The sequence below is a fragment of the Odocoileus virginianus genome, chromosome 24 (genome assembly GCF_023699985.2).
Source record: "Odocoileus virginianus isolate 20LAN1187 ecotype Illinois chromosome 24, Ovbor_1.2, whole genome shotgun sequence".
Lineage (NCBI taxonomy): Eukaryota > Metazoa > Chordata > Mammalia > Artiodactyla > Cervidae > Odocoileus > Odocoileus virginianus.
Genome location: NC_069697.1, coordinates 775,185 through 803,028, shown reverse-complemented (window position 1 = coordinate 803,028; position 27,844 = coordinate 775,185). Strand labels below are relative to the sequence as shown.

The 27,844-nt window shown below is 40.9% G+C and overlaps 1 protein-coding gene and 1 non-coding gene across 2 annotated transcripts in view; both read right to left on the bottom strand.

Moving 5' to 3' along the window:
* Positions 1-27,844, bottom strand: part of LGR5 (leucine rich repeat containing G protein-coupled receptor 5) — a 125,729-nt gene that overhangs the window by 42,273 nt on the left and 55,612 nt on the right. The window contains exons 2-4 of the mRNA XM_020904152.2: positions 27,274-27,345; positions 11,982-12,053; positions 3,160-3,231 (exon numbers count right to left, since the gene is read on the bottom strand). Of these exons, the coding sequence (XP_020759811.2) occupies positions 3,160-3,231; positions 11,982-12,053; positions 27,274-27,345 (216 nt within the window). The remainder of the gene's footprint in view (positions 1-3,159; positions 3,232-11,981; positions 12,054-27,273; positions 27,346-27,844) is intronic.
* Positions 3,447-3,553, bottom strand: LOC139030952 (U6 spliceosomal RNA). The gene has a single exon (XR_011483388.1). It is a non-coding gene; the product is annotated as a U6 spliceosomal RNA (small nuclear RNA).

Sequence of the window (27,844 nt, the reverse complement as noted above, 5' to 3'; positions counted from 1 at the left end):
ACTAAGCACAAACAAGCCAACTTTGTGAATAAAAGGCTCTTGACTTTCATTTCACATTAGTTCATGCGGGCGTGCACGCTGAGTCGCTTCAGTCGTGTCCGACTCCTTGTGAACCCATGGACTGTAGCCCACCAGGCTCCTCTGTCCATGGGATTCTCCAGGCGAGAATGCTGGAGTGGGTTGCCATGCCCTTCTCCAGGGGAATCTTCGTGACCCGAAGATTGAACCTGAGTCTCTTATGTCCCCTGCACTGGCCAGCGGGTTCTTCACCACTAGTGCCACCTCGGAAGCCCCATATTAGTTCCTGAGTGCTATGTGTGTAACTGCGTGTGTGCGAGTGCTAGGTTGCTTCAGTCACGTCCGACTCTGTGCAAGCCTATGGACTGCAGCTCGCCAGTCTCCTCTGTCCATGGGATTCTCCAGGCAAGAATATGGAGTGGGCTGCCATACCCTCCTCCAGGGGATCTTTCCAACCCAAGGACCGAACCCATGTCTCTTATGTCCACCTGAATTGGCAGGCGGGTTCTTTACTGGAATGCAAAATATGGGCTTTGAAAGAAGCAGGAGAAATACCATTGAAACACCAACAAAGTTCTGTAAAGCAATTATCCTTCAATTAACAAATAAAATTTAAAAACAACAACCACCACAAAAGAACATCGTGAATCTGGGATAGTAAAACTTTAAAACAGCTCACAGTAGCCCAAATCTCCAAACTGGGTAGGGGACGCCTTTGGTTGGTTCAATACTGTGTCTGTGTGGCTGGCGTTTAAAGTTTATAATGCTCTTCTGTCCAACCTTAATGCTTGTATCAAAGTGTTACAAAAACTGTGAGACAAGTGTCATCGCAGCACACTGCCAACACCCCGCACCTCCGTGGTCTGCCGTGTGCTGGGCAAACGGACCGAGACAAACCTCACATAACCAGCGGTACGGTCCAGCGTGCACTGGGGCCAGCCATCCATCCCCACGCCTGTCTGGACGTGCCAGCATCCCACTAGGAAGTCAACCCTCGGCTTTTTCACAGGGAACACATACTTACAAGGTTTCAAACGCCATTGTTTTTGTGAACTGGACACCAAGTGCAGGAGACACCTGGTGAACAGTGAATAGCGGAAGGTAAGAAACTAAATCTGAACACCTTGATCAGAGAGGCACCGCGCAGTTTCAGTGAACAAGAGCTTCATGGTTCTCACTTTCTCAAAGAGCTCACTTTGGAGTGTGTTCCGTTTGTGATCTTCTTTCAGCTGATGGTGGCTTTTGGTTACAAACCCTTATCCTTCCATCTTCTGCCTGCCTCACAGCTGTTTAAAGTTCCTGTTGGCCTCTGCTATGATCTCGCTTTTCAGTTCACCACCAGACCCTGTGCCCTGACACAGACAACCCAGACAGCCCTCTGTTGCTCTGGCCGCTTCTTTCCTCCAGGAAGAGGATTGTGCAACAAAGAGGGGGCAATACAGTGATGTCATTATAGAGCTCCTAAAAATGCAGTCGGCCCATCCCCAGCCACAAAGGGGCTCTTGCAGGCTTGTTTACCTCTAGGCTGGTGAAAACCTAGGAAGTCACTTTGTTTGACTGGAATCAAAAGCTTAAAATGGTCTCCAGCACAGATTTACTTTCATTAAAAAAAAAAAGAAGATCAAAGGAACAAAGTGTCACCTCATGTTCCTCCTTCTCTTGAGTCACCTTGGTAAAAGGCATTACACAAACTATTTGTCATTATTAACCAATGGATTCTTTACCATGATGTTCAACTCAAGTCTGCAATATTTATTTTTCTTTTTTTTATACATTTATTTCCCTCATCCTTCTAGACCAGAAATCAGTATTCTGTTTGACAGATGAGGACTTTCAGTGTAAGTAAGATGAAAGCATATATTACACATGTGGATATTGGAAATCATGCAATATGTTTGTAAACACATACATTCTGATGAGGTGGAGATTGACTGATCAAGTACTCATGGCAGTGTTGTCAAACAGTCACTGTAAACAACTGCTTATTTCTCAAGCTCCAAAACATCTAGCTGGTAAGAAAGTGCTATCTGTGAGGAATAACCAGTTTTTGTTCATTCAGAGGCTTTAAATCAGAGGAGGGTGGAAACCCCTGATGGAAAAGTGGATTCAGAGCAAGGACTATTAGTGTGCCTGTGTGTAGTGTGTGAATCTGGGGTGTGTGTGGTTATCTGTGGGGCTCTCTGAATTAGTCTGCCTCCCTGTGTGGGGTGGTAAGGACGTTCTGGTTTGTAGACCTGCCTGGTATGACCTCAAGACATACCATTCAATCTTAGCTTCCTGAATTGAGGTCCCCTGCTGCACATACAGAACTTAAAAAATTAAGGAGGGAGATTCAAGAGTGAGGGGACAAAAGTACACCTGTGGTTAATTCATGTTGATGTGTGACAGAAATCAAACCAATGTTGTAAAGCAATCAATCAATTAAAAATGAACTTTAAAAAAATTAAGCCTTTATTTGACTCAGCAAAATTGTATTACAGGGCAGCTCTGATTATCTAAACATAGAATAAACTGATGATGCCAAGAGGTCTAGATTTTGACTCTCACTTTTCTAAATAAAAGGAGAAAGTATCATTCCTGATTTAAATTCAGAAACTTAACTCTTGTATGGGGGGGTGTAGTCCTGGATATTTTTGTCCTGTGATAACATATTTGTGTGTGATCAGTCACTCAGCCATGTCTGACTCTGCCATCCTACAGACTGAGCCCACCAGGCTTCTCAGCGCATGGGGTTTTCCAGGCAAGAATACTGGAATGGGTTGACATTTCCTCTGCAGGAGATCTTCCTGACCCAGGGATCAAACCCTCATCTCCTGTGTCTCCTGCATTGGCAGGCGGATTCTTTACCATTGAGGTACCTGGGAAGCCCTGATACCAACATATATAAGAGGCTTTTCATTTCAGGTCTTCGGATTAAGTCTCTGCCCTGAAACGCCAAACCCCAAAATGGGTGTTTTCCATATATATTGTTTAACGAGGGTGCAAAGAACAACTTCGTTGTTGCTCTAAAGGAAACCCTCACTTGCAGCTTATTTAAGCACAGCCCCTAGCCAAGGAATTTACTAAAATGGTCAATTGGACATTTCAGTGCTCCTTCCCAAACTGATCCAGAGAACATGTTGGAATTTCAGCTATACTTACAGTGACTGAAGGCTTCGCAGGTTCTGCAGCGCCTCTGTGGGGACCTGTCTCAGGTGATTGTTCTGTAGCATACTGCATGTCAAAACAAATGGAGAAAAACATTAATGACAGCAATAATTAACAATATCTGGCATAACAATGTCAGGTACTGTTCTAGGTGTCAGGGAAACAGCAGACAGAGCATCAGACAAAACCTTGGCCTGTGGGGAGCTGAAAGTCCTCTGTGGAGAGACAGATAATTAAAAATTAACAAACGAGTATATAACTTGAGGCAGGTGACAGGTGCCACACACAGAGAGCAAAGCGTGGATGTGGGTATCATCCTTGTGCACAGGCCATACTAACCTTCTCTGTATTGGGCCAATGTTAGTATACGTGTGGCCAAAGTGAGCACCGTGGATTTGGCATAGATGGTAACAAGGGGGTGAGAGTTTAATTTGAAAGGTGGCAAAAGAAGATCTCTCTGAGGAGGTGATTTTTCAGGAGATACCAGAATGGTGTCAGGGAACAAAACATTTGAACATCCAGGAAGTTTTTGAGGAAGCTAGAAGAGCAGGTGCAAAGGCCCTGAGGCCGGAGTGCTTGACTTATTAAAGGAGCAGCAAGGACCAGTGTGACCAGGAGGAGTAAGTGAGCGTGAGAGACGGGGGCCAAGCTAAGGCTGTCTTAGGAAGGACTCACGGGGCTTATTCTAAGGTGGTGAGAAACTCTCCCTGAAGGGTTTACGTGAGCGGAAATGATGTGATCTTACTCGTGTTTCTAGTGGATCACCATGGCGACAAATAGATTAGACAAGATGGAAGTAAGGATAACAGTGTGCTTTGTCGCTCAGTCGTGTCTGACTGTTCTCGACCCCGTGGACCACCAGGCTCCTTGGTCCCTGGGGATTCTCCAGTCAAGAGTACTGGAGTGGGTTGCCATGCCCTCCTCCAGGGGATCTTCCCGACCCAGGGATTGAATTTAGGTCTCCCTCATCGCAGGCAGATTCTTTACCATCTGAGTCACCAGGGGAGCCTGAGAATACTGGAGTGGGTAGCCTATCCTTTCTCCAGGGGAACGTCCCAACCCAGGAATCAAACTGGTTCTCCTGCACTGCAGGCAGATTCTTTACCAGCTAAGCTACCAGGGAAGGATAACAATAGGAGACTATTAAAGATATTCCCCCTTCTTACATGTCATATTTTGATATAAATTAAACACTTTTGGTAACTATTGCACTTCTGAATTATTGCAATAGTTCTTTTCAGAACATGGGGACTACAGAATGGAAACACCTGGCAACGAGGAAGTGAAATACATCATTGCTAGTGGGAAACAGTATGGAAAAATTTCCATTAGATGTCATACTCTGCTACCTTATTCATAAATGTTTATAACACTAATTTTGCAGGCACTCTGACTCCAAAGCCTGATATACTTTCCACTGCCTCTTGCAGCATTCTCTTGAGGAATAAATGTACACACTCTCAGGTTGTATGTCTTACACAGTATGATTAAGAGCCTGGGTTCTTGGATCTGACTACCTCTTCCCTGCCAGAATCCCCATGGCCTCAGGGAAATCATTCACTCTCTCCACATCTCAGTGATCAGTAATAATACCCACCTCCCAGGGCTTATTGTGATGATCTAATGAGTGAAAGTACATAGAACAATACCTGCTGCCTGGTAAGCATTCAATAAAGGTTGGCCCTTTTTGTGTGAATTGTTAACCCTCTTCTTCAAACTAATGATATAGTGAGGCTGTACTGGATGTGACGTTTTAATTAATGAGAAAATAAAATCAACCAATAAAGAAATTTCTATGCCTGTGGTTCTCAAATTTAGGGGTCATCAGAATTCATCGGAAGACTTGTTAGAACAGTTTGCTGGGTCCCACCCTCAAAGTTCCTGGTTCAGTAGGTTTGGGTAGGGGCCAGGGAATTTTCATTTCCAACAAACTCCCAGATGATGTTGGTGCTGCGAGGCAAGGCACTGCACACAAAGAACCACCCTATACTTTGCTAAGTATTTCTAAGAATATGTTCATCTGAACTTGAGGCTATCTTGAGCTTGGAGATGAGGTCCAAGTTCTGAGTCTTGGCAAACAAACCATTTAATCTTCTTGACCCTTGGTGTTTAGTTTTTTTTTTTTTAATCTGTACAATGGGAATAGAATGATATCATCTGATTGATAGGGTGTTTGAAGGTTAAAATATGAAGACATTTATTATACTTTTATATATGCTAGGGCTTCCCTGGCGGCTTGCATGATAAAGAATCTGCCTGCAATGCAGGAGACCCGGGTTTGATCCCTGGGTCAGGAAGACCCCCTGGAGGATGTGAGGGCGATCTGGTTGCAACATCTGTCACCCCATTGATCGCCAGGGTTGATTCGGCTGATCTGGCTGGCTAGGCGGGTGTCTCCTTCCTCCCTCACCGCTCCATATGCGTCCCTCCCGAAGCTGCGCTCTCGGTCGAAGAGGACGATCATCCCCGATAGAGGAGGACTGGTCTTCGGTCAAGGGTTTACGAGTAGCTGCACTCCCCTGCTAGAACCTCCAAACAAGTTCTCAAGGAAGACCCCCTGGAGAAGGGAATGGCAACCCACTCCAGTAACCTTACCTGGAAAATTCCATGGACAGAGGAGCTTGGTGGGCTACAGTCCATGAGATCACAGAGTCAGACACAATTGAGCAACTAACATTCACTTTTTCACATATGCAAATGTAACCTCACATGGAATAAGAAGTGAAAAATATTTGCTGTGCTTAGTCTCTCAGTCGTGTCCGACTCTTTGAGACCCCACAGACTGTAGCCTGCTAGGCTCCTCTGTCCGTGGGAAATCTTCAGGCAAGAATACTGGAGTGGGTTGCTACACCCTCCTCCAGGGGATCTTCCCAACCCAGGGATCGAACCCAGGTCTCCTGCATTGCAGGTGGATTCTTCACCATCTGAGTCATTTGTAGATCATAAAATTTATGCTTTTCTCACTGGGACTAAGATTCAGTTTTCTAAGAAATGTAATTCTGTCACTTGTAATCCAGTAGTTTTAAACAAGTAATTTCATTATTTTAATCTTGGATTCAATTAACATTTCATAAATCAAAAGTCTCAAAATATATTGATTCCTTAAGAACAAGGTCAAGATTTAGAGAGACCTTACATTTAATTATTGGTTAGTGAATTGGGAAAATTGTAGCTCAAATGCTGTACTTTGCATAATTTACCTAAATATTAAAAGTTTACATTTCTATGTTATTTTATACCTTTCCAAGCAGTTTTGATATATGATATAATTTTAACTTGACAAAAATGTTTTCTAAATGCCTCATTAATTGTGTGCTAATTTTAAATGATAAGATACAGATAATGGAATTAAATGATGTTTAAGCTTTGTAGGTAAAATGTTACTGGCTCAAAGTATGTATTGAATTGTCCTCCTATGCTTTGCTAACCAAACAGTGAAACTTTTATAATGTTGTCTTTCTAAAATATTGGAAAATTGGAGTAGAGGATAAGAGATATTTAAATGGCTTTTCCTCACTGAATAGTTGCAGACTTTCTCAGTAGTTTTATATATTTGACTTCAGAAAATGGAACTTAAACAAACTTTACTAATGATGACTTTTAAAACTACCCCGAGCTACCTCCCTGCAATTTAATTTTCTACCATATTTATAAGTAAAACACCAAAAATACAATAAAAAAAAAATCACTTAAGTCCTGGTCTCTCCCTAAATAAAGAACTTTTGTTTAATTACTTTCAAATGACAAAGCAAAAGTCAATTATCTCCATTATAGACTTACAAGTCTCCAGTGAGCTAATTAGAAAATTCTGTTTTTGTTTAAGATATTCCAGTGGGAGACAAAACAAAGGGTTTATAGCACTATGGAGTGCAATTAAAACAGAGTGCATTCACAACACAGCTGCTGAATTTCTTTTATAAATAATCGTTTATTCAGTGCAGTCAATATAAGCAGGATTTACCATGAACTGAGTAAGGGTTTAGGTACTTACAACTTCATTTTTATCATTCACACATGGGTAAGAAAAGAAAATGGAACACTTTCTCTAGAGACAAAGGATGACTTCATATTTCCTTAATTTCTTTCCCCTAGGAGTTTAAAAATATTCACAATTACATTATAGCATCCCCAAACTACTTTAACAATCAATTGTTTCATTTTTTTTTTTTTTAACCAACAGCACTAAATAAGATCAGGTACAGGTACAGTGAAGTAGGGAAGATGAAATTATATGTTGAAAGGGGACTTTGTAACACTGGCTTGATCCTTAGGCATTCTCTCTGCCTACTTGCCCTGTGTTTAGGTATCAAGTAGTTTCCAGGCTCTTTTGTTGGAATGAGAGAACTGGCTAATCGTGACACTCCTACGGTTGGTTTTATCCATTCTCTCCATGTGGCTTTGGTTCTGGTGCTGGCGGCAAAGGAGGGCAAGCCGTTGCTTGACTGAATGGCTTACCCAAGAGAATGAACCTTTGTTGAGGGGAGCCTGGTTCAGAATTCCATGGGACTGGGTATTTTGCAATCCCAAACCAATAATTAATTTTTATGAAGGCGTATATTTACAGGGATAGTCATCTTAAATTCTAATGATCTTCCAGAGCTCACAATAAGATTTCTGATGTAAAACAGCTCTCACCAAGGAGAGCTGTTGGGGTCTTCATTTCCCATCTTCTAGGACTGGATTACTACTATCTTTCTCCTCCTTTTACCAGCTGCCCTTCTGTTTACCTTCCTTATATTGGTCAGGGCCCCAGGTGAATATTACTTGTATACCACCTTTCTCACCATGCTACAGTATAATCAATTATTTCTTTCTTCCAATGACTTTTGGACTTCATAAAACATTTGAGTCAGTTTCCACAATGGTAGGACCAAGTCTGCTTTATTCAACATTTTACCTCTAGCACTGTGGTTCTCAACCTTTATTGGACCCAATTTTCCCTTTAAAACCAAATATTTTGCAATGTTGCATCTTTTATGTTCAGATAAAGTTCATAAAAATAGAGCTATCTGCACACATCATTTTAAAGGAAAAAACCAACATAATGTACTGCTTTAACTGTACTATAAAGGAGAAATAAAATTAATTTATAATAAGGGGATGTATGTATCATTATATATGTGATGCTCAGATGTGACTATCCTAGGAGGTCTTTCTACAAAAGAGTCAGATTCTTGCCTCTGTTTTTAATGAAGATGGTTGGACATGAGAAAAATACATAATCAGAAGTTATCCCGTACAAGAACAGGGAAATGAGAGTAGAGGTCTAAATGGATACTCGACTAAAATCTACAGTTAAGACATAACAGAATATGCTTACTTTATATTTTATGGTAAAGAAGAACATAACTTTTATTAAAATAAAGATAACATGCCAAGACATATTACATTTTCACAAATGAGCATGGAGACTCTCACAAATGAATGCTTCTTATCGACAAGAGTGATATCAAAATAATCCTGTCTCTTTTACAAGATAAAATGCCACAGAGAACATCCACCCTCTCTCAAAGTTCCATCACATGCTGAGGTGACCATCTGTTCATTAGTCCTTCAAGAGGACCTAGAGGGCAAATCCCACCACAGACAACAGTGAATTGAGGCTAAATTGGAAAAAAGAAACAGTCATGATACTGCCTTCATAGAAGCTGGGTGGTAGACCCTCCTGGATAGTGGAAGAGTAAGATTAAAAATGCAATAGGCCACCCTAAAATAAATCATTATATAGTCATCAAGCATACATTTTGTATGCTTGTGCCCCCAACATTTTAAAAGGCCATAGTGTGAAATATTTATAAAGCAAACTTTGTTAATGAAATTCAATGGGAACCCTGTGTTTCACATTTCTCTGCAAATTTAATATTTTTAAGAAGATGTTTTACAACGTCACAGTTATATATCTTTAATTTGTTTTGTGAGTTCTGAGGTAATTCTATTGGACTAATATAATTTTATTTTTTTTTTTGGTGGAAACAAAATCTATTTTTTTTTCATTTATTTTTATTAGTTCGAGGCTAATTACTTTACAACATTGCAGTGGTTTTTGTCATACATTGACATGAATTAGCCATGGGACTAATATCATTTTCAAACACATATGTGGGTAGAAATCACAGGATGTACAAACTGTGTTAATTTTCCAGTGACTTTTGAGAGACTATATTTATTTCATTTAATTTTTCAAATGCAGATTATTACACTCATGCAGAACTTTTTGTAAAACCTTTCAGTATTGTTACATCTGGCAGTTTTTCTGTCGCTATTATTTATTTAATTTCTTCCTGCCTTGAGGCCCTTTCTCTGGTTGTGGGGTGGGGGCTCCTCTCCAGTCACAGCGTGGGGGTTCAGTAGTTGGAGCTCCCAGGTTGTAGGGCACAGACTCAGTAACTCTGGCACGCAGGCTCAGCTGTTCCGCGCACGTGAGATCTTCCCAGACCAGGGATTGAACCCGTGTCTCCTCCACTGGCAGGAAGATTCTTTACCACTGAGCCACCAGGAAGCCCATGGAAGTGTTATTGATTGATGTCTGGTGTGGAGGGACGGCCAGAAGTCAAAAGGAATGCAGAGGGATTCTTTATGCTGGGCTGAGCGGCACATGGCAGGACAACTGACTCCAAGCGAGTCATCTAGAAAACTAAAAATGCCTCCCCAAATTTCCAAAACATTCTGTGGCAGGTATAATGACCATGGTTGAGAACCATTGCTCTAACACTAAATATCGGGTTGGCCAAAATGTTTGTTTGGGTTTCTTCATTGCATCGTATGGGAAAATCCAAATGAAATTTTTTGCCAATCCAATCCTTTCCAAATATTTAACAATTGAATTTGCTTGCTGTCTTTAAGTTAGTAAAATAAGGGGAAGAGTGAATACAATTCCTGGTAGGGGTCTTGCTCCTTCTGAATCACCCTCACATCAACAGTGATCCAGCTGTAGGGCAGTAGGAAGTGTCAGCCCCTTGTTTCCATCTCTGTTTTGACTTCTCATCTTGCCCAACATAGAGCTATCCACGCTTTTCTGACATGAGGCACAGGATCCCTGTGACCAGGACCCTTTCTCTTCTTCATTTCCCACCACTCCGTCCCGAATGCTCAAGCACCACTTGCTCAGGGCTGTTTGCTCCCCTCGGTTCCTCCCACCTCTGTGTCTCTCTGCATATCACCCCCTCGATCGGCCACCTGATGCGGTTGGTTAGTCCCTAGTTGTGCTTCAGGGTCTGGGTCCCAGCTCATCTCTTTGGAGAAACACCTCTTCGAGGAAGTCGAATCTGAACCATCAAACTTAGATAGAGTCCTTTCCTTGCAGTTCCATAGAATCAGGGTGATCTGCTTGTCTGTCTTGGTCACACTGTCCTGACCCCACAATCTACCACTAGATTGTAAGCTCTTTGAGGGCATGGCCATACTTATTGATCTTTGAATGTCCAGCAATAATTTGTTCAGTGACACTTTGAGTGATACTTGACACTTTGAGTGTGAGCAGGTAGACACACACACTCTAGTTCAGCGTATACAATATATATTCTGTTAAGTGATTAAAATAATTGATTCTAATATAATTTAACAAGTCATCAAAATACTTAGTGGTACCTAGCAGCAGCAGCAGCTCAATATAGGAAAAACAGCTTAGCTGTTTTATCTAAACTTGATGTATCTAATGCATTTTTGAATGGTTCCAAATATTTTGGTGGATTCATGGAAATATAGTCACATTAGAATCAGTGCTACAGCCCTAAATTTTACCCTATGATGAATTAACATTAGGATTTGGCTGTATGACAACTTAAAAATCTTCCTACCTAGTAGTAAAAATAATTCAAGGGTAGGGAGACCAAACCCAATCAGCTAAGTAGATCAAGACTAAATAATAGTTCTGCTTTTAAATTTAACTTTTAACAAAACATTAAATGTAAACAAAATTGCTTTTTTAAAATAGCCTGAGAAAAAAAAATAGCCTGTGTATCCCTCAGGTCAGTGAAATGCAGTTTCCATTAAGCAGAAATATATCAAATGCTTTTCTAGCATTCATAACATTTATCTAAAAGAAAGGAAATCAAATTGGGTTATTTTCTCTGAAATAAAACTTGGTAGAGCTTTCAACTTGTGTTATCTATTTCCTCTAAAATGTTCCCTTTCTTCCTACACAGAATAAACTGAAAAATTAAACAATGGGTACTAGAAGAAGAAGGTACCAATAATAAAGAGTTTTCTGATAGAAACTTAGGAAGTTGGACATTAGATAGCAAGAAAGCCCATTTCTTACAAGTCTCAATGAATTAACGGTTTTCAATTAAAAAGCTACTCATTATTACTATGCATTTACTATACATTACTACTATGCACTAGATTTTTCTACATCTATTCACAAGTGAATCATAAACTTGATTTTTTGGCTGATCTTTATTCAGTGATTATAAGGAAACAAATTCTGCAAATGGTTTGAGGCTGTAATCTCATTATGTCATCACAATAGCAATTTATTTACTTGAATCAGAATGACTCAAGAAGCTCTCCCCAACTTCACAGCACAAAAAAGAAAAGGAAATACTCTTTCACAAGTTGGAGTTGATAAGCTGGTTATTTAGGGGCAAACACATTTTTGATATTAAGGTAAGAAAAGGACAGATGAGGTTTTTTTCACACATGAACCAAGCCAGATACAACGTGGTGCTATGATACCAATGAAGACAGAGTAGAATTTAGATAAATTATCCCATGGCTCTAAATGGTTTATTAGAGGAACTCAGTATTTACAAATTAATTAGCATCCACTTGACACTAAAGTCAGAACTATAACAAACAATGCTCGGTTTACTTACAGAACTTTAAGACTGTGAAGGCCAGCAAATGCTCCCTTGGGAATATATGTCAGAGCGTTTCCAGCAAGACGTCTGTGGGTTTCAAGGAGAGAGGACAGAGAGTTAGTATGGCTCTCTTCTTATGGAATTCGTTTAGCTGTAAAAATGCAATATGATTATGTTCAGACCACAAATGCCAAGAGCAACTCTAGAGAACCTTGTTTTGTCATGTTTTGCAAAAAATTTCTGTAAATCTCTCATCCAAAAGCAGGCAAAAGGAGAAATATAATAAATGACCTATTTTACAATAAATCACCTAATAGCTTACACTATGTATATAAACCTCTCTATCCATTCATCTGTCAATGGACATTCGGGTTGCTTCTATGTCTTGGCTACTGTAAGTCCTGCTGCTGTGAACATAGGGATGCATGTATGTTTTTGAATTATGGTTTTCTTGGGATATATGCCCAGAAGTGGAATTGCAGGATCATATGGTAGTTCTATTTTTAATTTTTTAAGGAACTTCCATACTATTCAAAACAGAAACAGGTTCACAGATACAGAAAACAAACATGGTTACCAAAAGGTAGAGGTGAGGGGAGGGATAAATTAGTACTACTACATATAAAATAAATAATCGACAAGAACCTACTGTATGCCACAGGGAACTCCGTCACTATTTTAAAATAACCTACATGGGAAAAGAATCTGAAGAAGAACAGATATATATATATGCGTAACTGAATCACTGTGCTGTAACCTGAAACTTACACAACATTGTACATCAACTATACGCCCCCCCCCAAAAAAAAAACCTCACCTTCAAACGTTTTTTAATACAAAAGCTAGGCAAGGGAGCAGACGGGACCGTGGGCAGTGGCCGTCGGGGAGGTGGGCCATCATTACAGGCCAGACGTCAGCGGCGGGGAGACCCCTGCCGAGAGGGCCTCTCCACGGAGGGACGAGGTGGAGGGAACAGGCGTGCGGAGCCCCCGAGGAGGCAGTGCGCCCGGCGCGCCCCGGAACCTGCCAGGAGGCCGGCGTGACCGGAGCAGGCCGACCAGGGGAAGGAGGCAGCAGGCGAGGCTGCAGGGCCGTCCAGGGCCCCGCCACGGGGCTCCGGCGGCCACAGCGGGACTCCGAGCAGGGGACAGACGCGATCAGCTCTGTGTTTTAGAAGGGACCTTCTGATGGGACCCTCTCAAAGGGGGAATAGACTTTGGGGACAAAGCTAGAAACACAGGAGGCGACTAGAGCAGCTCACACAGGAGCGGCGGGTGCCGAGCGGCCACCGCGGTGGGTGGGCGGTATGGGGCAGAAAATTAGGGAAAATCTCACCTGACGAGCCGTTAGTATCAAGGCGAAATGTAGGTAGCCGACATTTCATGTTTATAGTCATATTCTATACAAGCGCATGCATTTGATTAGTTATCCAAAGTTCTATACATAATACTGAAGGACATGATTTGTGTAAGACTGAGCTTCCCAGGTGGCGCTTGTGGTAAAGAATCTGCCAGTCAGTGCGAGAGGCTTGACATTTGGGTTTGATTCCTGGGTCAGGAAGATCCCTAGGAGGAGGGGAATCCCACAAGCAACCCACTCCAGTATTTTTGCCTGGAGAATCCCGTGGACTGAGGAGCCTGGCGAGCTACAGTCCATAGCGTTGTAAGGAGCTGGACATGACTGAAGCTATTTAGCAAGCATGCACATGCTATAAAGAGTTGCTTATTGAATTAACTGACTCAGACTGGTTGACGCTCACAGGTGGCTTAACTGATCAGACTAAAACTAGCCAGGAACTGTTATTTCAGCCAAAATGTTCTTAACTATCCTGTCCATGGTCATGACTTGAATAGTACGTTTTTTGAGTTCTAGAACAGAGCCTGAAACTGGGGCCTTATCAACTCTCACTGCTGCTCTGTGATCAGGTTCTTAGCTTGATGGCTTCTGGGTCATTTGACTTTGGAAATGAAAAGGAGAAGGTAAAATTGTTCTATTTATTTATTTCATTAGTTTAAATTATTGTTAGGGTAAATACCTTTCTGTTACATTTCCTGAAATATAGCTCACTTCACATGAATTGTTTTTCTTTTCTGGGCAAGGACTTTCAGAACCTCAGACTGTATTCTGAACTAATCTGTGGAACCACTGACCTCTGTTATCAGGGGAGTCTGTCTTAAAGGAATTTATGATAGGCTATTAGCTATTTTCTGTGCTGGTAGGAGACATATCTCATTGTCAAAAACCACAACTTAAGAAATCATTGCATTCTTCCTCTCATTTCTTTACCATGAGGGGTGGTTTTAGCAATTTAAAAATGAAATACATATAAACTATAGGAGATCTTTTTTATATAAATGAATACACAAATAGTGAGAATTGCACCAAATCTTTCCTGTGAAGATTTGAACAGACATATTTTTGGGCAACAATGTTCCAGTCATAGAGACCCACATACTGTTTGGTTGGAAGGTTTAATTTTTCCCTCTGTTTCTAAAATTATTTCATAGAAATGTCTCTTTCACCTCTGTTTCTATAATAGGATACAACTTAATAGGAAAAAGAGTTTCCCTGGAAGCTCAGATGGCAATGATGGAGACCCAGGTTTAATCCCTGGGTTGGGAAGATCCCCTGGAGAAGGAAATGGCAACCCACTCCAGTACTCTTGCCTGGAAAATTCCATGGACGGAGGAATCTCATTCCATGGGATCCCAACGAGTTGGACCCGACTGAGCAACTTCACTTTAATAGGAAAAAACCTTTATATTGTTTTATATGATACAAAAATGTTTTTGTCCTTAAAGATACTTCTCCATAAAGAAGATTCACATTATCCTACCACTGTTAGTTTCACTGACTTAACTGCCATAAGAAGGGGAAAAAAATCAATACATTACAGTAGACACATTCCTCTTCAAATGTTTATTTAAAGCAGATGTTTTGAAGCAGATGTTTGGGTGCTGTAACAACCAACTAAACTAGTTTTGAGAATGTATGTTTCTTTGACCCTATATAGTAATTTAGTTTCTGAAGGAATCTAAGTTTGTTTGCTTTTGGTAGCTTCATTTTGTAAAATGGTGGGATGAGAGCAATGCAGTCAGACATGGGCTGTGATTTCTTCCCTCTGGACGCTGGTCTGGAGAGAAGAGGTGTGTGTACAAACTGGAGGGGGCACCGCGAGGGAAGGGGTGCCCGAGTCCACTCTCTGATGGGGACTCAGGAGAATGACTGTGCAGGGAACACGGGCCAACACAGGGCCCCTTGGCTGGGTAGTATTTTCAGAGGTAAGTGAATACGACAATCCTTATGATTTAAAAGAAGACATTTCAGACTACTTAGCAATTTCATTTTGGCTTTTAGGAATTACTGCTTCATTTTCCATCTTTTACAAAGTACATGAGATCTAGAAGGCATACATTCTATACATGCTAAATTAATTTGTTTCAGAAATTTGGTGAGGGCTAATTCATGCACTGGAGAAGGAAATGGCAACCCACTCCAGTGTTCTTGCCTGGAGAATCCCAGGGACGGGGGAGCCTGGTGGGCTGCCGTCTATGGGGTCGCACAGCGTTGGACGTGACTGAAGCGACTTAGCAGCAGCAGCAGCATCAGGCTTAATGGTAATAGTTCCCCTCCCACCCCATGCTCCCCACTTCCCCATTCCTAAGAGCTGCCTATTTCCAGTTTTCTGATACTATTTTCCTTCTTTGTGATTTCCAATATGACTTTTAGTGGCTCTGTTCTTTCTCAATTTCTTTTCACTCTTCTGAATAATTACAGTTCAGCTATCACTTACACATAAAATTTCTGAGGTGTCAAAATATTCCCACTTGAAAAAAAAAGTATCCTGAAACAAAGTTAGTGACTTTGGGCTCCTGTATGCAGGAGCCAAGAGTCTGGGTCACTGACGAGTGAGACACAAGTTGGGTGAAACCCAGCCCCATGTAATCCCATGATCTTGCCTCTGCTGGTAGAAGTGCATCATCACTCTAAGTCCACTTCGGCACATCCTCCTTCCTAAGATGCCCGTGCTAGTTGGAAGGGCCCAGACACTTAGAATTTAACCTTCTGGCATTCGTCTGTGGTAACATTTGCTGAAGCCTACTCAGCAAACTTGAATACAAGTATTATGACAATCTACCAACTGTTTTTCTTCCCATTGGAGAAAAAAGTATCTTAATATGCCTCAAGAAATTGCCACTTAAAAAACCTTCTCTTCCCCAATAAATTAAGCATATCTAATTGGTCAAATCCAGGCACAAATCATCCCTTCATTAACTATGTATTTATGAACTGTCCATTTTGTTTTCATTATTGTGTGTGTGCTCAGTTGTGTCTGACTCTTTGTGACCCTATGGATGGTAGCCCACCAGGCTCCTCTGTGCTTGGGATTTTCCAGGTAAGAATGCTGGAGTGGGTTTCCATTTTTTCCTCCAGGGAATCTTCCAGACCCAGGGATCGATCGTGTGTCTCCTCTGTCTTGTGCATGGCAGGTGGATTCTTTACCACTGCACCACCAGGGAAGCTCCAGTTTCCATTATTACAGGAGATGAAAAAAAACAGATTTCAAGGTTTAAGGGCTGAGGCCACTGGCCTGATAAATGAACTCTTCAGGTCCACAGGGATATCCATTTGTAGCCATGTGGCCCTATAGTTTCTGTAGCCAGAGCGTGGTGTATGCTCTTTGTGACCCCATGGACTGTAGCCCACCAGGTTCCTCTGTCCATGGAATTCCCCAGGCAAAAATGCTGGAGTGGATTGCCATTTCCTTCTCCAGGGGATCTTCCCAGTCCAGGGACTGAAATTGCATCTTTTGTGTCTCCTGCATTGGCAGGCAGATACTTTACCATTAGCACCACCTGGCATGCCCCCAACCTGAGTATGTATGTGTGTGTGCTCCGACTCTTTGTGATCCCATGGACTGTAGCCTGCCAGGCTTCTCTGTCCAATGAAGTTCAATTTTCAACTCTTTGTGAAGTATTCCTTAATTACCTCAGCCAACTTTCCTGTAGGTTATATTCTGTACGACAGTATCTATAAAGATTCATTTATGCAGTCTACCTGACTTGACTCAAGAATCTTGTCACCTGTCCAAAGCAGGGAGTGGAATCAATAATTTACTGATGGATCAATCATTTGACCTTGTTTCTAAAGACAGTTGGCTATAGTGCTAGAGTTGCTTCAGGTCTGGCGTAACTATTACAAGATGGCTGGCTAGCCATTACATAACCAGATCAGAAATAGCTGAATATTCCTTCTTCATCATGCCTCAGATTTGGAGTCAGCAGTGTATTTGAGCACTTTCATATGCCACATACAGTCTCTTAGGGCACACAAATAGTACAGACCTTTTGTAAAACTATTTATGAGTTCTAGGCACAATGTAGAGTGTGTTTACATTGTGCTAATTATTAAAAATCACATTAAAGAGGTGATAAGATTATTCCCCTTTTACAAGGCAACTGAGGCTATGAGAGGTTATTTGCTCATTCTTACATAGAAAAGTTCACACAACTTGGTTCAACCATTGCATTTTGGCTCTGACATTTGAGGTTTTAAACATGACTTTGGTTAAAAGTAGGTTGGTCTGGAGCTTGGGTTGACCAGGAGCAACCAGTCTAAAGCAAAGCACAAGGACGTGAACGGGCGCATCACTTGAGGCACTGGCCGTAGAAAACTGATGCTCCCCGTTTCTCATTCAAAGTTCTCCCATTGCCTTCTGGATCCCAATCTGCAGTCTTTTTGCTCTCACGACTAGGACTGGTTGCTTCCCTCTCTTCTTGCAAACCCCTCTTTCTTTTAAATTGAAGTATAGTTGATTTACAGAGTTGTGTTAATTTCAGGTATCCCGCAAAGTGGTTCAGTTACACACGTGTGTGTGTGTGTGTGTGTGTATATATATATGTTTGTGGTGGTTTAGTCGCTAAGTCGTGTCCGATTCTTGCAAACCCATGGATTATAGCCCATCAGGCTCCTCTGTCTGTCCATGGGATTCTCCAGGCAAGAATATTGGAGTGGATTGCCATTTCCTTCATATATATATATATATATATATATATATATATATAGGCTTCCCAGATTGCACTAGGGGTAAAGAACCTGCCTGCCAATGCAGGAAGTATAAGAGACCTGGGTTCGGTCCCTGGGTCTAGAAGATACCCTGGAGAAGGACATGGCAACCCACTCTAGTATTCTTGCCTCGAGAATCCTATGGACAGAGGAATCTGGCGGGCTACGGTCCATAGGGTCACAAATAGTCAGACATGACTGAAGCAACTTAGCGTGCATGCATATGTGTATATATGTAGCCTTTTCAGATTTTTTCCCCTTATAGATTATTACAAAATATGGAATATAGTTCCCTGTGCTATACAGTAAGACCTTGTTGTTTATCTATTTTTATATATGGTAGTATGTATCTGTTATAATCCCAGACTCCTAATTTTTATCGCTTTCTCCCCTTCTTCCCTTTTGGTGACCATAAGTTTGCCTTCTATGTCTGCGAGTCTATTTCTGTTTTGCATGTAAGTCCATTTGTATCACTTTTTAAAGATTACACATATAAATGATACGATATTATATTTGTCTTTCTCTGTGTTGGCCGCTCTTTTAATGCTCATCCTCTGAACATAGAAGTTCTTCAAGTTTCTGTCCTTGCACCTTGTCTTTTTTCCTGCTGCATTACATGGGATTGCAGAGAGCTGGACACCACTTAGTGACTGAACAACAACAGAAGTGGCACTAAAACTTTGCCATTGCCTTGCTGCTGCTGCTAAGTCGCGTCAGTTGTGTCCGACTCTGTGCGACCCCATAGACGGCAGCCCACGAGGCTCCGCCGTCCCTGGGATTCTCCAGGCAAGAACACTGGAGTGGGTTACCATTTCCTTCTCCAATGCATGAAAGTGAAACGTGAAAGCGAAGTCGCTCAGTCGGTCTGACTCCTAGCAACCCCATGGACTGCAGCCTACCAGGCTTCTCCGTCCATGGGATTTTCCAGGCAAGAGTACTGGAGTGGGGTGCCATTGCCTTCTCTGGCCATTGCCTTAGAAGTCATCAAATATTCAGATCACCAGGACCTAACTCAGGTTTAGTGAATCAGAGTTTCTGGAGGAAAATGACTCGGAAATCTGCATTTTTAAGAAGCAGCCTGGGTTATTTTAATATGGGTGGAGACCCACACTGGGAAACAAAGCCTCTACCCTCTCCCTCAAGGTCCTCATCTGCCCCAGCACCTTCCATGATCACTTCTTTATAAACAACTCTCCAGTCACCTTTGGAACAGACTCAGATGCTTCAGACTCAACTCCAACTTCGGGAGTGGCATTTCCATGTGGATGTTCTGCTAGTACCTTGCGCTTCTATACCCAGACCCAGGCAACCTCTCACCTCCAAACGCCCAGTTGTTCCCCTTGATCTCCCCGTTCCATTGACAGCGCCTCGCCCATCTCCCAGCACCTAATGTTAGAACCTCACTCAGAGTCATTTCTCACCTTCAGACCTCCTTTCAGTCCCTGCATCCAGTCAGTGATGAGTGCCTGGCTCTTCCTGAAGTTGTAAAGCTTCAGCATATCCCAGTGGGTCTTAGGTCCCGAGACAGCTTTAAAAAAATGATGTCAGTGTCTCCACTGAGACCCATCGATCTCTGGGAATATGCCCTGGTAATTAGTAGTTTTAAAAATGCTCTGGGTGTTTCTAATGTCTGTGCAAGGAAAGAAACTCTGAAATAGTCCTTAGAGTTTTAGATTGATAAGATCACCTAGAGACCGTCATGGTCTCCATCCTGAGAGACATGATTCATTTGTCAATTATTGGGAGAGCCAGGAGGGGTGATTAGTTAACCAATTTGAACAGTAATCCAGGGGAGAGAGTAAGAACCTAACGTAGGTGGCGATGAAACAGAGTGAACAAATGAGAAGGACAACATGGAATTATGAGCTTCAGGACTTGGAAACTGACTGATACAGGAAGTGAGAAAGAATGACAGGTGCAAAGCAGTGACAGCCACACTGATCACAACTTTGGACAATAAGATGCTGATGGCGAGAAGGAAAGGCAGAAAAACAGCTGGTTGTGGGGGGTGGTGTGTGTGTGCATGAATGAATCTGGTTCTACACTTGCTGAGTTTTAAGGCATTGGTGGGGCAGGTGGAGGTCTCACTTGGGAAGTGGAGGATTCTCAAAGTGTGGTCCCTAGATTCACAGTATTGGTATAGCCTGGGAATTTGTTATAAATGTAAATTCTTGACATCTTCTCCTTCTATCTTCAGCCTTCTGAAGAAACTGTGGTGGGGCCCAGCAACGTGTGCTCTCACCAGCACTGTAGGCAATTCTGATGTCACTGCTGGCCTAGGGTAGCAGTCCTTAAACTTCCTCATGCTTCAGAATCACCCAGGGAGCTTGTTAAAGGCACGGTCCTGAGTTCAGAGTTCCTGGTTCACTAGGTTGGGGCAGGCCACACAGGTTGGGGTTTGCATTGCTCACAAGCTCACATATGGTGCCAGTGCTGCTGGTATAGGGACCACACTTTGAGAACCACTCAAAGACAAAAGAGATCTGAACTAGAAACATGGATTTGGGTATCATCTACATAATGGAGGTAGTCCAAATCTTGGGTTTCTTTCTCAGACAACTGCAGCTATCTCCAAATGAGTCTGCAGCCTTCTAACAGGTTTCTCTGCTTCTGTAATTCCTCAATGTATTTTGCATACAGAAATCAGAGACATTGTTATTAATCTTAAACCCTATCTGCACACAATCCTCCACAGACTTCCCATTGCTCTTATTTGAATTCTATACACAGCCTGATTGGTCCTGCATGGTCTGGCCTCTGTCTTCCTCTTCAACCTCATCCCCTGTCACCTCCCCTCTGTCTCATTCTATTCTGGCCACACTGATCTTTCAGATCCACAAACATGTCACAGTCTTTCCTACCTCAGGCTCTGTTCACCCTATTTTCCTACTAGAAACATTCTATCCCAGGTCCTCAGACCACCGACTCACCCGAGCCCTCCTGATCTCAGTTCAGATGTCACTTTCTTTGAGACCCTTTCCTTCTTTGTTATCCCTTGTTATTTACTCTCTACATAGTTAACCGTGTTCTGTTCTTTATCTCTCCTGTCACAATCGGCAAGTGTCGTATGTGCTTGTTTGCTTGCTTATTATTTACCTCCCTCTCTAGATTATGAGCTCCCCTGGGTGAGGACTTGCTGACTACATGAAATGTAGCAAATCATATTCAGTCTTAGGTTCCCATTGGCTCAATAAACACATGTTGACTGAATGAAGAAAACTGAGAAAGGAGGCAACAAAAATAAGTGCAGAAATCTAAGGAATGTCTATATTTCACAGGCATTGTGGGTGGGGGAGAAAAGAAGGCTACGGAAAAAAAGAAAGCAGAGAGGTAGGACACTTGAAGAACAGTGCCCTAGAACTAAAGAACACACAATGATGAACAATACAATAATTGAAGTCAAAAATACACTAGAAGGAATCAATAATAGAACAACTGAGGCAGAAGATCAAATGAGTGAGCTGGAAGATAGAATGGTGGAAATAACTGCCAAGAAGTAGAATAAAAACAAAAGAATGAAAAGAATTGAGGACAGTCTCAGAGGCCTCTGGGACAACATTAGATGCACTAATCTTCAAATTATAGGGGGCTCCAGAAGACCAGAAAGAGTCCAGAAAAAAATATTTGAAAAGATTATAGGTGAAAACCTCCCTAATATGGGAAGGGAACAGTGTCCTAATTGCCAAAACAATGGTCTATATACATACACACACATATATATTTACACATGGACAGACATCTAAATGTCTGTACTCATCTATATGAATAGAAGTTTGGAAGAGAATAAAATAATGCTAGACAAAAAAAGAGATTCAAAGAAGCAGCACTTGTTTTTTCTTTCATTAGTTATCTTTTAAAATCTTAAAATTTTTTAATATAATTGTTAAAGATAAAGGTAAAAAGGCAGTATTTGTAATCAATTTCTATGAAGAGGAGAGATGGAACATTATGATAAGGCTAAGGGTCAGGAAGATTATTTATAGGCAAGGCAGTGTTTTCACTTTACTAACACAATTCAATAGGTGAATTAGAGTTTACCCAAATTCTCTCATCAACCATTCATTTGATCCTCAAACAAATATCTCAAAAAGCAGGCAGGACAGCTCTCACTATTTTCAGCAATGTGATGATAACAAGTAGAAATAACAAGCATAGACTGTGCTTTCAGGAAGTTTGGTGGTATTTCTCATTACTAATTTCATCTGAAATAATGGATATCTACTATTTATATGGAGATTCTTCAAGGCCAACCATAATATGAGCAAACAGTTCCAGGGAACAATAGTAACTTAAAAACAAACATTCCTAGAGTATCTCAGGTTTCTTTCCTAAATTGAGTATTTGATTCCAATAGTATTCAAATCTGGGAAGATTTTAAATAGCACTTGGAAACAAAGGCCTTTAACTTAGACTGTTTAAAATGGTAACAATCCATTTTTCCTTCTGCTTTAATCAAGCTACTGATCTAAGTTTAAAGGAAGGTGTACATGTCAGCATTAGGCACAATCTGTTAGTTTCTAAAATCTGAACCACACTCTGGTGGACCAAATGCAGGATCTATTATTTGTCCAAAGAGCAAGGAACAGAACTGGGAGAGAGACACTGGAGAGAAATGCAACTATTGCTCAGGATGTTCAAATTTGGCAAAAAACTATCTGTTTTGATTGTCTACATCCATTAAACCTCATAGTTAGAAAGCGTTTCCTTCACAAATCCTGAATCCCTGGGATTACTGCAAAATCAAGCTCATGAATTAGGAAAGAAGGGAGGGAGAATTTTCTTAAAAGTGTTTTCATTTCAGGAACATAACTCAATATGTAATTTATAGTTTACCACAGTTCCTTCATCATCATTTCATTTGGTCCTCAGAATCTCAAAACACAGGCAAAGGCTGCTCTCACTGTACTTTCCTGAGGCCCAGGAGGTCAGGTGGGTTGTCAGGTAGTAAGGGGCCAAGTCAGGACGGGTGTCGGGGCTTGCTTCTCCCTCTAGGTGCTGTCTTCTCCTCTCAACACCGCATGGGCTGGCCACACACAGATTTTTTTTTTTTTTTTTTTTAAGAAAAAGGCTTTCTTTCTTCCTTGTGCTATCATGTTGCAATAGCAGGGCGTTTGACCTTGCATGTCTAGTGACCTTGCAGATTCATAAAACATAAATAATGAATAATAAACAAGACTTAAATGTACCAACATATGAGCCTGTGACACGGGTAGTAAGTATTCCAGAATGTCAGGTGGAAGAGAAAGAGAGTTGTGATGACGTTAATTCCTCTTAAATATTTGCTCCACATAGTCACTTTCTCCAGAGTTACAATACTTTAAAAATATGTTAGTGATACCTCTGGAGTTTTATTGATTCTTAGAGGATTTTAAAATATGGCACCAGTGGTAGATGAGAGATAAACCATGACTGTCTACACCGTTTATAACATAGTTAGATGGAGCATATCAGGGAGATAATAATTAGGCAGTTAGAGCTAAGGGCAAGGGTGGTAACTTCACTATCAATAGTGATTTTTTAAAATAATTTGAGTTTTGTAGTGGGAATTTTATTCATGTTATTATTTTATTTATTTATTATATTATTGGGGCTTCTCTGATGGCTCAGATGGTAAAGAATCTACCTGCAATGCAGGAACCCTGGCTTTGATCCCTGGGTTGGGAAGATCCCCGGGAGAAGGAAATAGCAATCCACTCCAGTATTCTTGCCTGAAAATCCCATGGACAGAGGAGCCTGGTGGGCTACAGTCCATGGGGTCACAAAGAATTGGATACAACTGCATGACTAACACTTTCATTATATTATTAATATAATATTCTCAATTATTAACTTAGAATATCAGTAGCAGTTTTGAATGAATGTATAAAGAATAAAGCATAGAGATGAACTGAGTAAATTGAATGAAAGAATACTTTCAGAACAGCTTAACATTTTAACAGTTTGCCACAACAAAAGATACACACACACAACCACAATGACAGACACCTAAACGACACTTAGGTATCTAAATGACATTTAGGTATCTAGCTGTGTGGATGGTAATTTATTAGTTCAAGCAGAATACTATGTAAAACATGCTGCTTAAATATATGTATGCATATATAAAAACAATAACTAAGGTTTTGTTCCTGTTGAGTAATGTGAAATTGGTGAAATTCTGCTCCTGAAATACTTTTTTCAAAGCCAGTATTTGAGGATATTGAATGAATAACCTGAATATCCAATCTCTCCCTGATGGAGAGGCAGATCTTACTTGCTTTCTGTCTCATTCTTTCTTTTTCAGGCCCTCACATATACCCAGACACAAACAGATGAACACACCTATCATTATGAAACTCGGTTTAACAGCAGTTTAAAGTGTTCAGCTGTTTAAACCACTGTACTAAGTACTATCAGGGAAAAGAAATGCACAGATGAATCACACACAATTCCACAGCCTTCTGCTTTCCTAGTATGGCTTTGAAAGTGAGTTTGAATCTTAGTTCTGATACATACTCCATTATCTTGGGTAAGTTCCTGTTTTCTCTGTACTCTAAAAAAAAATCTTGAACTGAGAACAATAATGATATCTACTTTTACAGGGTTGTTAAAAGAGCTTAGTGGGATGACGTGTAAAAGATTTTGATCAGTGTCTGTCACAGAGTAAGCTATTATTGTTGTCATTATGTTATTATATAAAAAATATTACACTCTACAAGAGAATATATACTTAACCACAGCTAAGTCTAATAGAAATAATCAGCACATAACAAAAGCATAATCAAAATGCTCTGCTCCATGGGTGTGTGTATGTGTGTGTGTGTAAACCCACAGTACCCTCAAGTTAGCCTTGGGAGAAAAGGAATAAACCAGCAGAGTTAATCATTTTTCCAGGTTCTGTAAATACTATCCGCTTTTGCTACTAAATGAATAATGATATCTTCAAAACATCATTTAACTGGAGCATGGAATTATATATGGGAAACTGATCTTGCTTTTAAATTCAGCAAGCTGGCCAGCTCAGCAAAGAGAATTTCTGAACAGGAGAAAATGGGATGAATAGTCTTTGAAGGAGCTCCTCTACTTCTGAAATTCTATGATTCCATAATCAAGATACTTGATGGAGTTTCCAGAGACATAAAAAAAGACAATTCAGAAAAACAGCCTTTTCAATTGTAGTTCCTTCTCCCTTTTACCATATCCCCCCCATTTTTTTCTCGACTATCTTTTGAAGAACTGGTCTTAGATGAGAAATAACATTTACCACATTAAGAAAGGGGGCTTCCCTGGTGGCTCAGCAGTAAAGAATCTGCCTGCAATGCAGGAGACGTGGATTGGATCCCCAAGTCAGGAAGATTCCCTGGAGAAGGACATGGCAAGCCACTCCAGTATCTTGCCTGGAGAATCCCACGGACAGAGGAGCCTGGCAGGCTAAGTCCACAGGGTTGCAAAGAGTCGGACCCAACGGAAGCAACCGAGCATGCAGCATGCATGAAGAAAGAGGACTTATTCTGAGTGAGCTGGCTCATCAAGGGAAGGACTCTACTAAGTTCTTGGGGAAGTGGATTATTTACTGATTTGGCTTGTGGTCTAAAGTTGAGGTGTGTGCTGAGGGAGAATGGAAGCCTTTTGCCATTGCATATTATGAAGCAATTAAAGAGAAAAGCACTGGGAATGCATATTTTAGAAATATAGGGATAAACAAGACTAAGTATTGCATGTAAATTATGGTGATGGAGAGCAGATGAAAAGAATGTAAATAAGAAAAAAAGGCTGATGTTTGAAATTTACTAAAACTCTAAAAATAATGGCTAATGTCAACTAAATCTGTTACTTTTTTTTAACGTGGTGAACAAGCAGCTTCTTTTACACGTTTTGCTTTCTCATTAGTTCATTCATTCAATCATCAAAAATGTATTGATTATTCGTTACATACCAGCAAACAAAGAATAGGACAGATATGGTCCCAGTCCTGATGAGTGTTAATTTTTTAGTAACAGAAATGGCCAGAGAGAAAATAGTAGCAGAAAAAGAAGAGCCTGGATAACCCAAAGTGAAAATCCATTTTCTGAATAATAAAAACTTGCTGTACAATCTAATAATCTAAGCGTCCCCACCATACCCCTCGATAACAATCAGGGCACATTCAGTTGATTTCAGTAGTAAAACAATAGCATTTGTGAAAAAGGTAATGCCATCAAAAATACATACAGATCCAGCTCTAAAGGGGAGAAATCCGAGAATACTATCCTCTTGGAAAAATATGATCGATGTACTGTAATCTAGTTGTGATGGATGGTTCTTCAACCTCCCAAGGTGGATGGTGTGGTGCATCAACAATTTAAATTACTCCTCAAATTGGACCCTGACTAGGAATTATAAAGGAAGTATTTTCAAAAGAGGCCACTGACTAAACAATTCCTTTAATCAACAGTCAGAGGATTTATTTAGCTGATGGTGCCAAACTTTCTTCATGAAGACTACAATGGTACATCCCCCCTAGTTCCTGCCCCTCAAAAGGGTAAGAGGATCAAAAGAATTTTTAAATGCAGATTTTGGTTTATAGAGTTCTTTTTCATCTTCTGGAAAGTGATTACCAGACTTAATCAAGATTCCTCTGTGTATCATTAGCTAATTTTAGCTCTCTCCTTTTTTTTTTTTTTTTTTGTTTTAAAAAAAAAGAATTTTATTTTTTTTTAACAATGAGTTTGGGAAAGACCACTTTTAAGTTCTCTGTGAATTTCATATTTTTCTGTTCAAGCCTTCAGGGAAGCTAAACTTAAAAGTAGAAAAATAGTAATTAAAAGTGATTAGAACAAGAAGTTTTGGTGCTATGAGATGAGGACTCAATTCTCCCTGTCATAAGCTGAACCAAGAGGCAGGTTTTGGTTTTGATTATAGCTTCACTTGCTATTTTAATAAACATGAACCAGTATTCAAACTTTTAATATCCTGCTGCTTAACTCTTTCCAAAGAGCCATCCAGCTCTTTTAAACAGCCTTTGTTTTAGAATTTTAATTTGTCTGGCTCAGTGTCACCTTAGAAAGCTGTAGCCTTATGGTAAACTCCTTTATAAGTTGATTTCCAGAATCCTAAGCGATTCTTTTCCCCTCCCAACTAAGTGTTTCCTCATGGGCCAAAGTCGGTGGTGCTGACAGCTTGCTTGCTTTGTTTTATCTGGTTCCCAGAGTAAATACGAGAGACAAATATGAGAACATGTCCAGCGGTGACTGGACGCACCACGACTCTTGGTGATACTTACAGCTCCTCCAGGAAGCGAAGGCTGTGGAGCGGGCTCGGGGGCAGCTGACTGATGTTGTTCATACTGAGGTCCCTGAGGGGAAAAGAGGCAGCACGTGAGGAGCAGCGTTCGCCACCACAGGGAGATCCAGCTCTTCAGCTCACACATTTTCAAGCCAGACAGCCAAAGGAACTCGTTCTTCTGCCTGACAAATGAATTGCTCTTTTGCATCTTAAATAGATTCCTTCCTCCCACATCCCCTCAACATCATGGACCTTCAAATCAGAGACCCTAGGAGGAGCTTATACGGAATTCAACACGATTCAGACCATTCGTGGGCATGGTTGTAATTCTTCACATTTAAAATGACCCGAGGAGCACCGAAGAGGGAGCAGACATAACTCAACCCTAGATGTAACTCAATGTCGGGGCCTGCTTTACATTTTGTGACAAAGAAAAATGTCTTCACCATGCAACTTTGAAGTCCTGTTTCTCTGGGACTATAAGCACCTTTTAAAAACAAATGTTTTGATTCAAAGAAGCTTAAAACAAAATAAAACAAGACAAAAAGCCTATCCCCTCCTTCGAACGT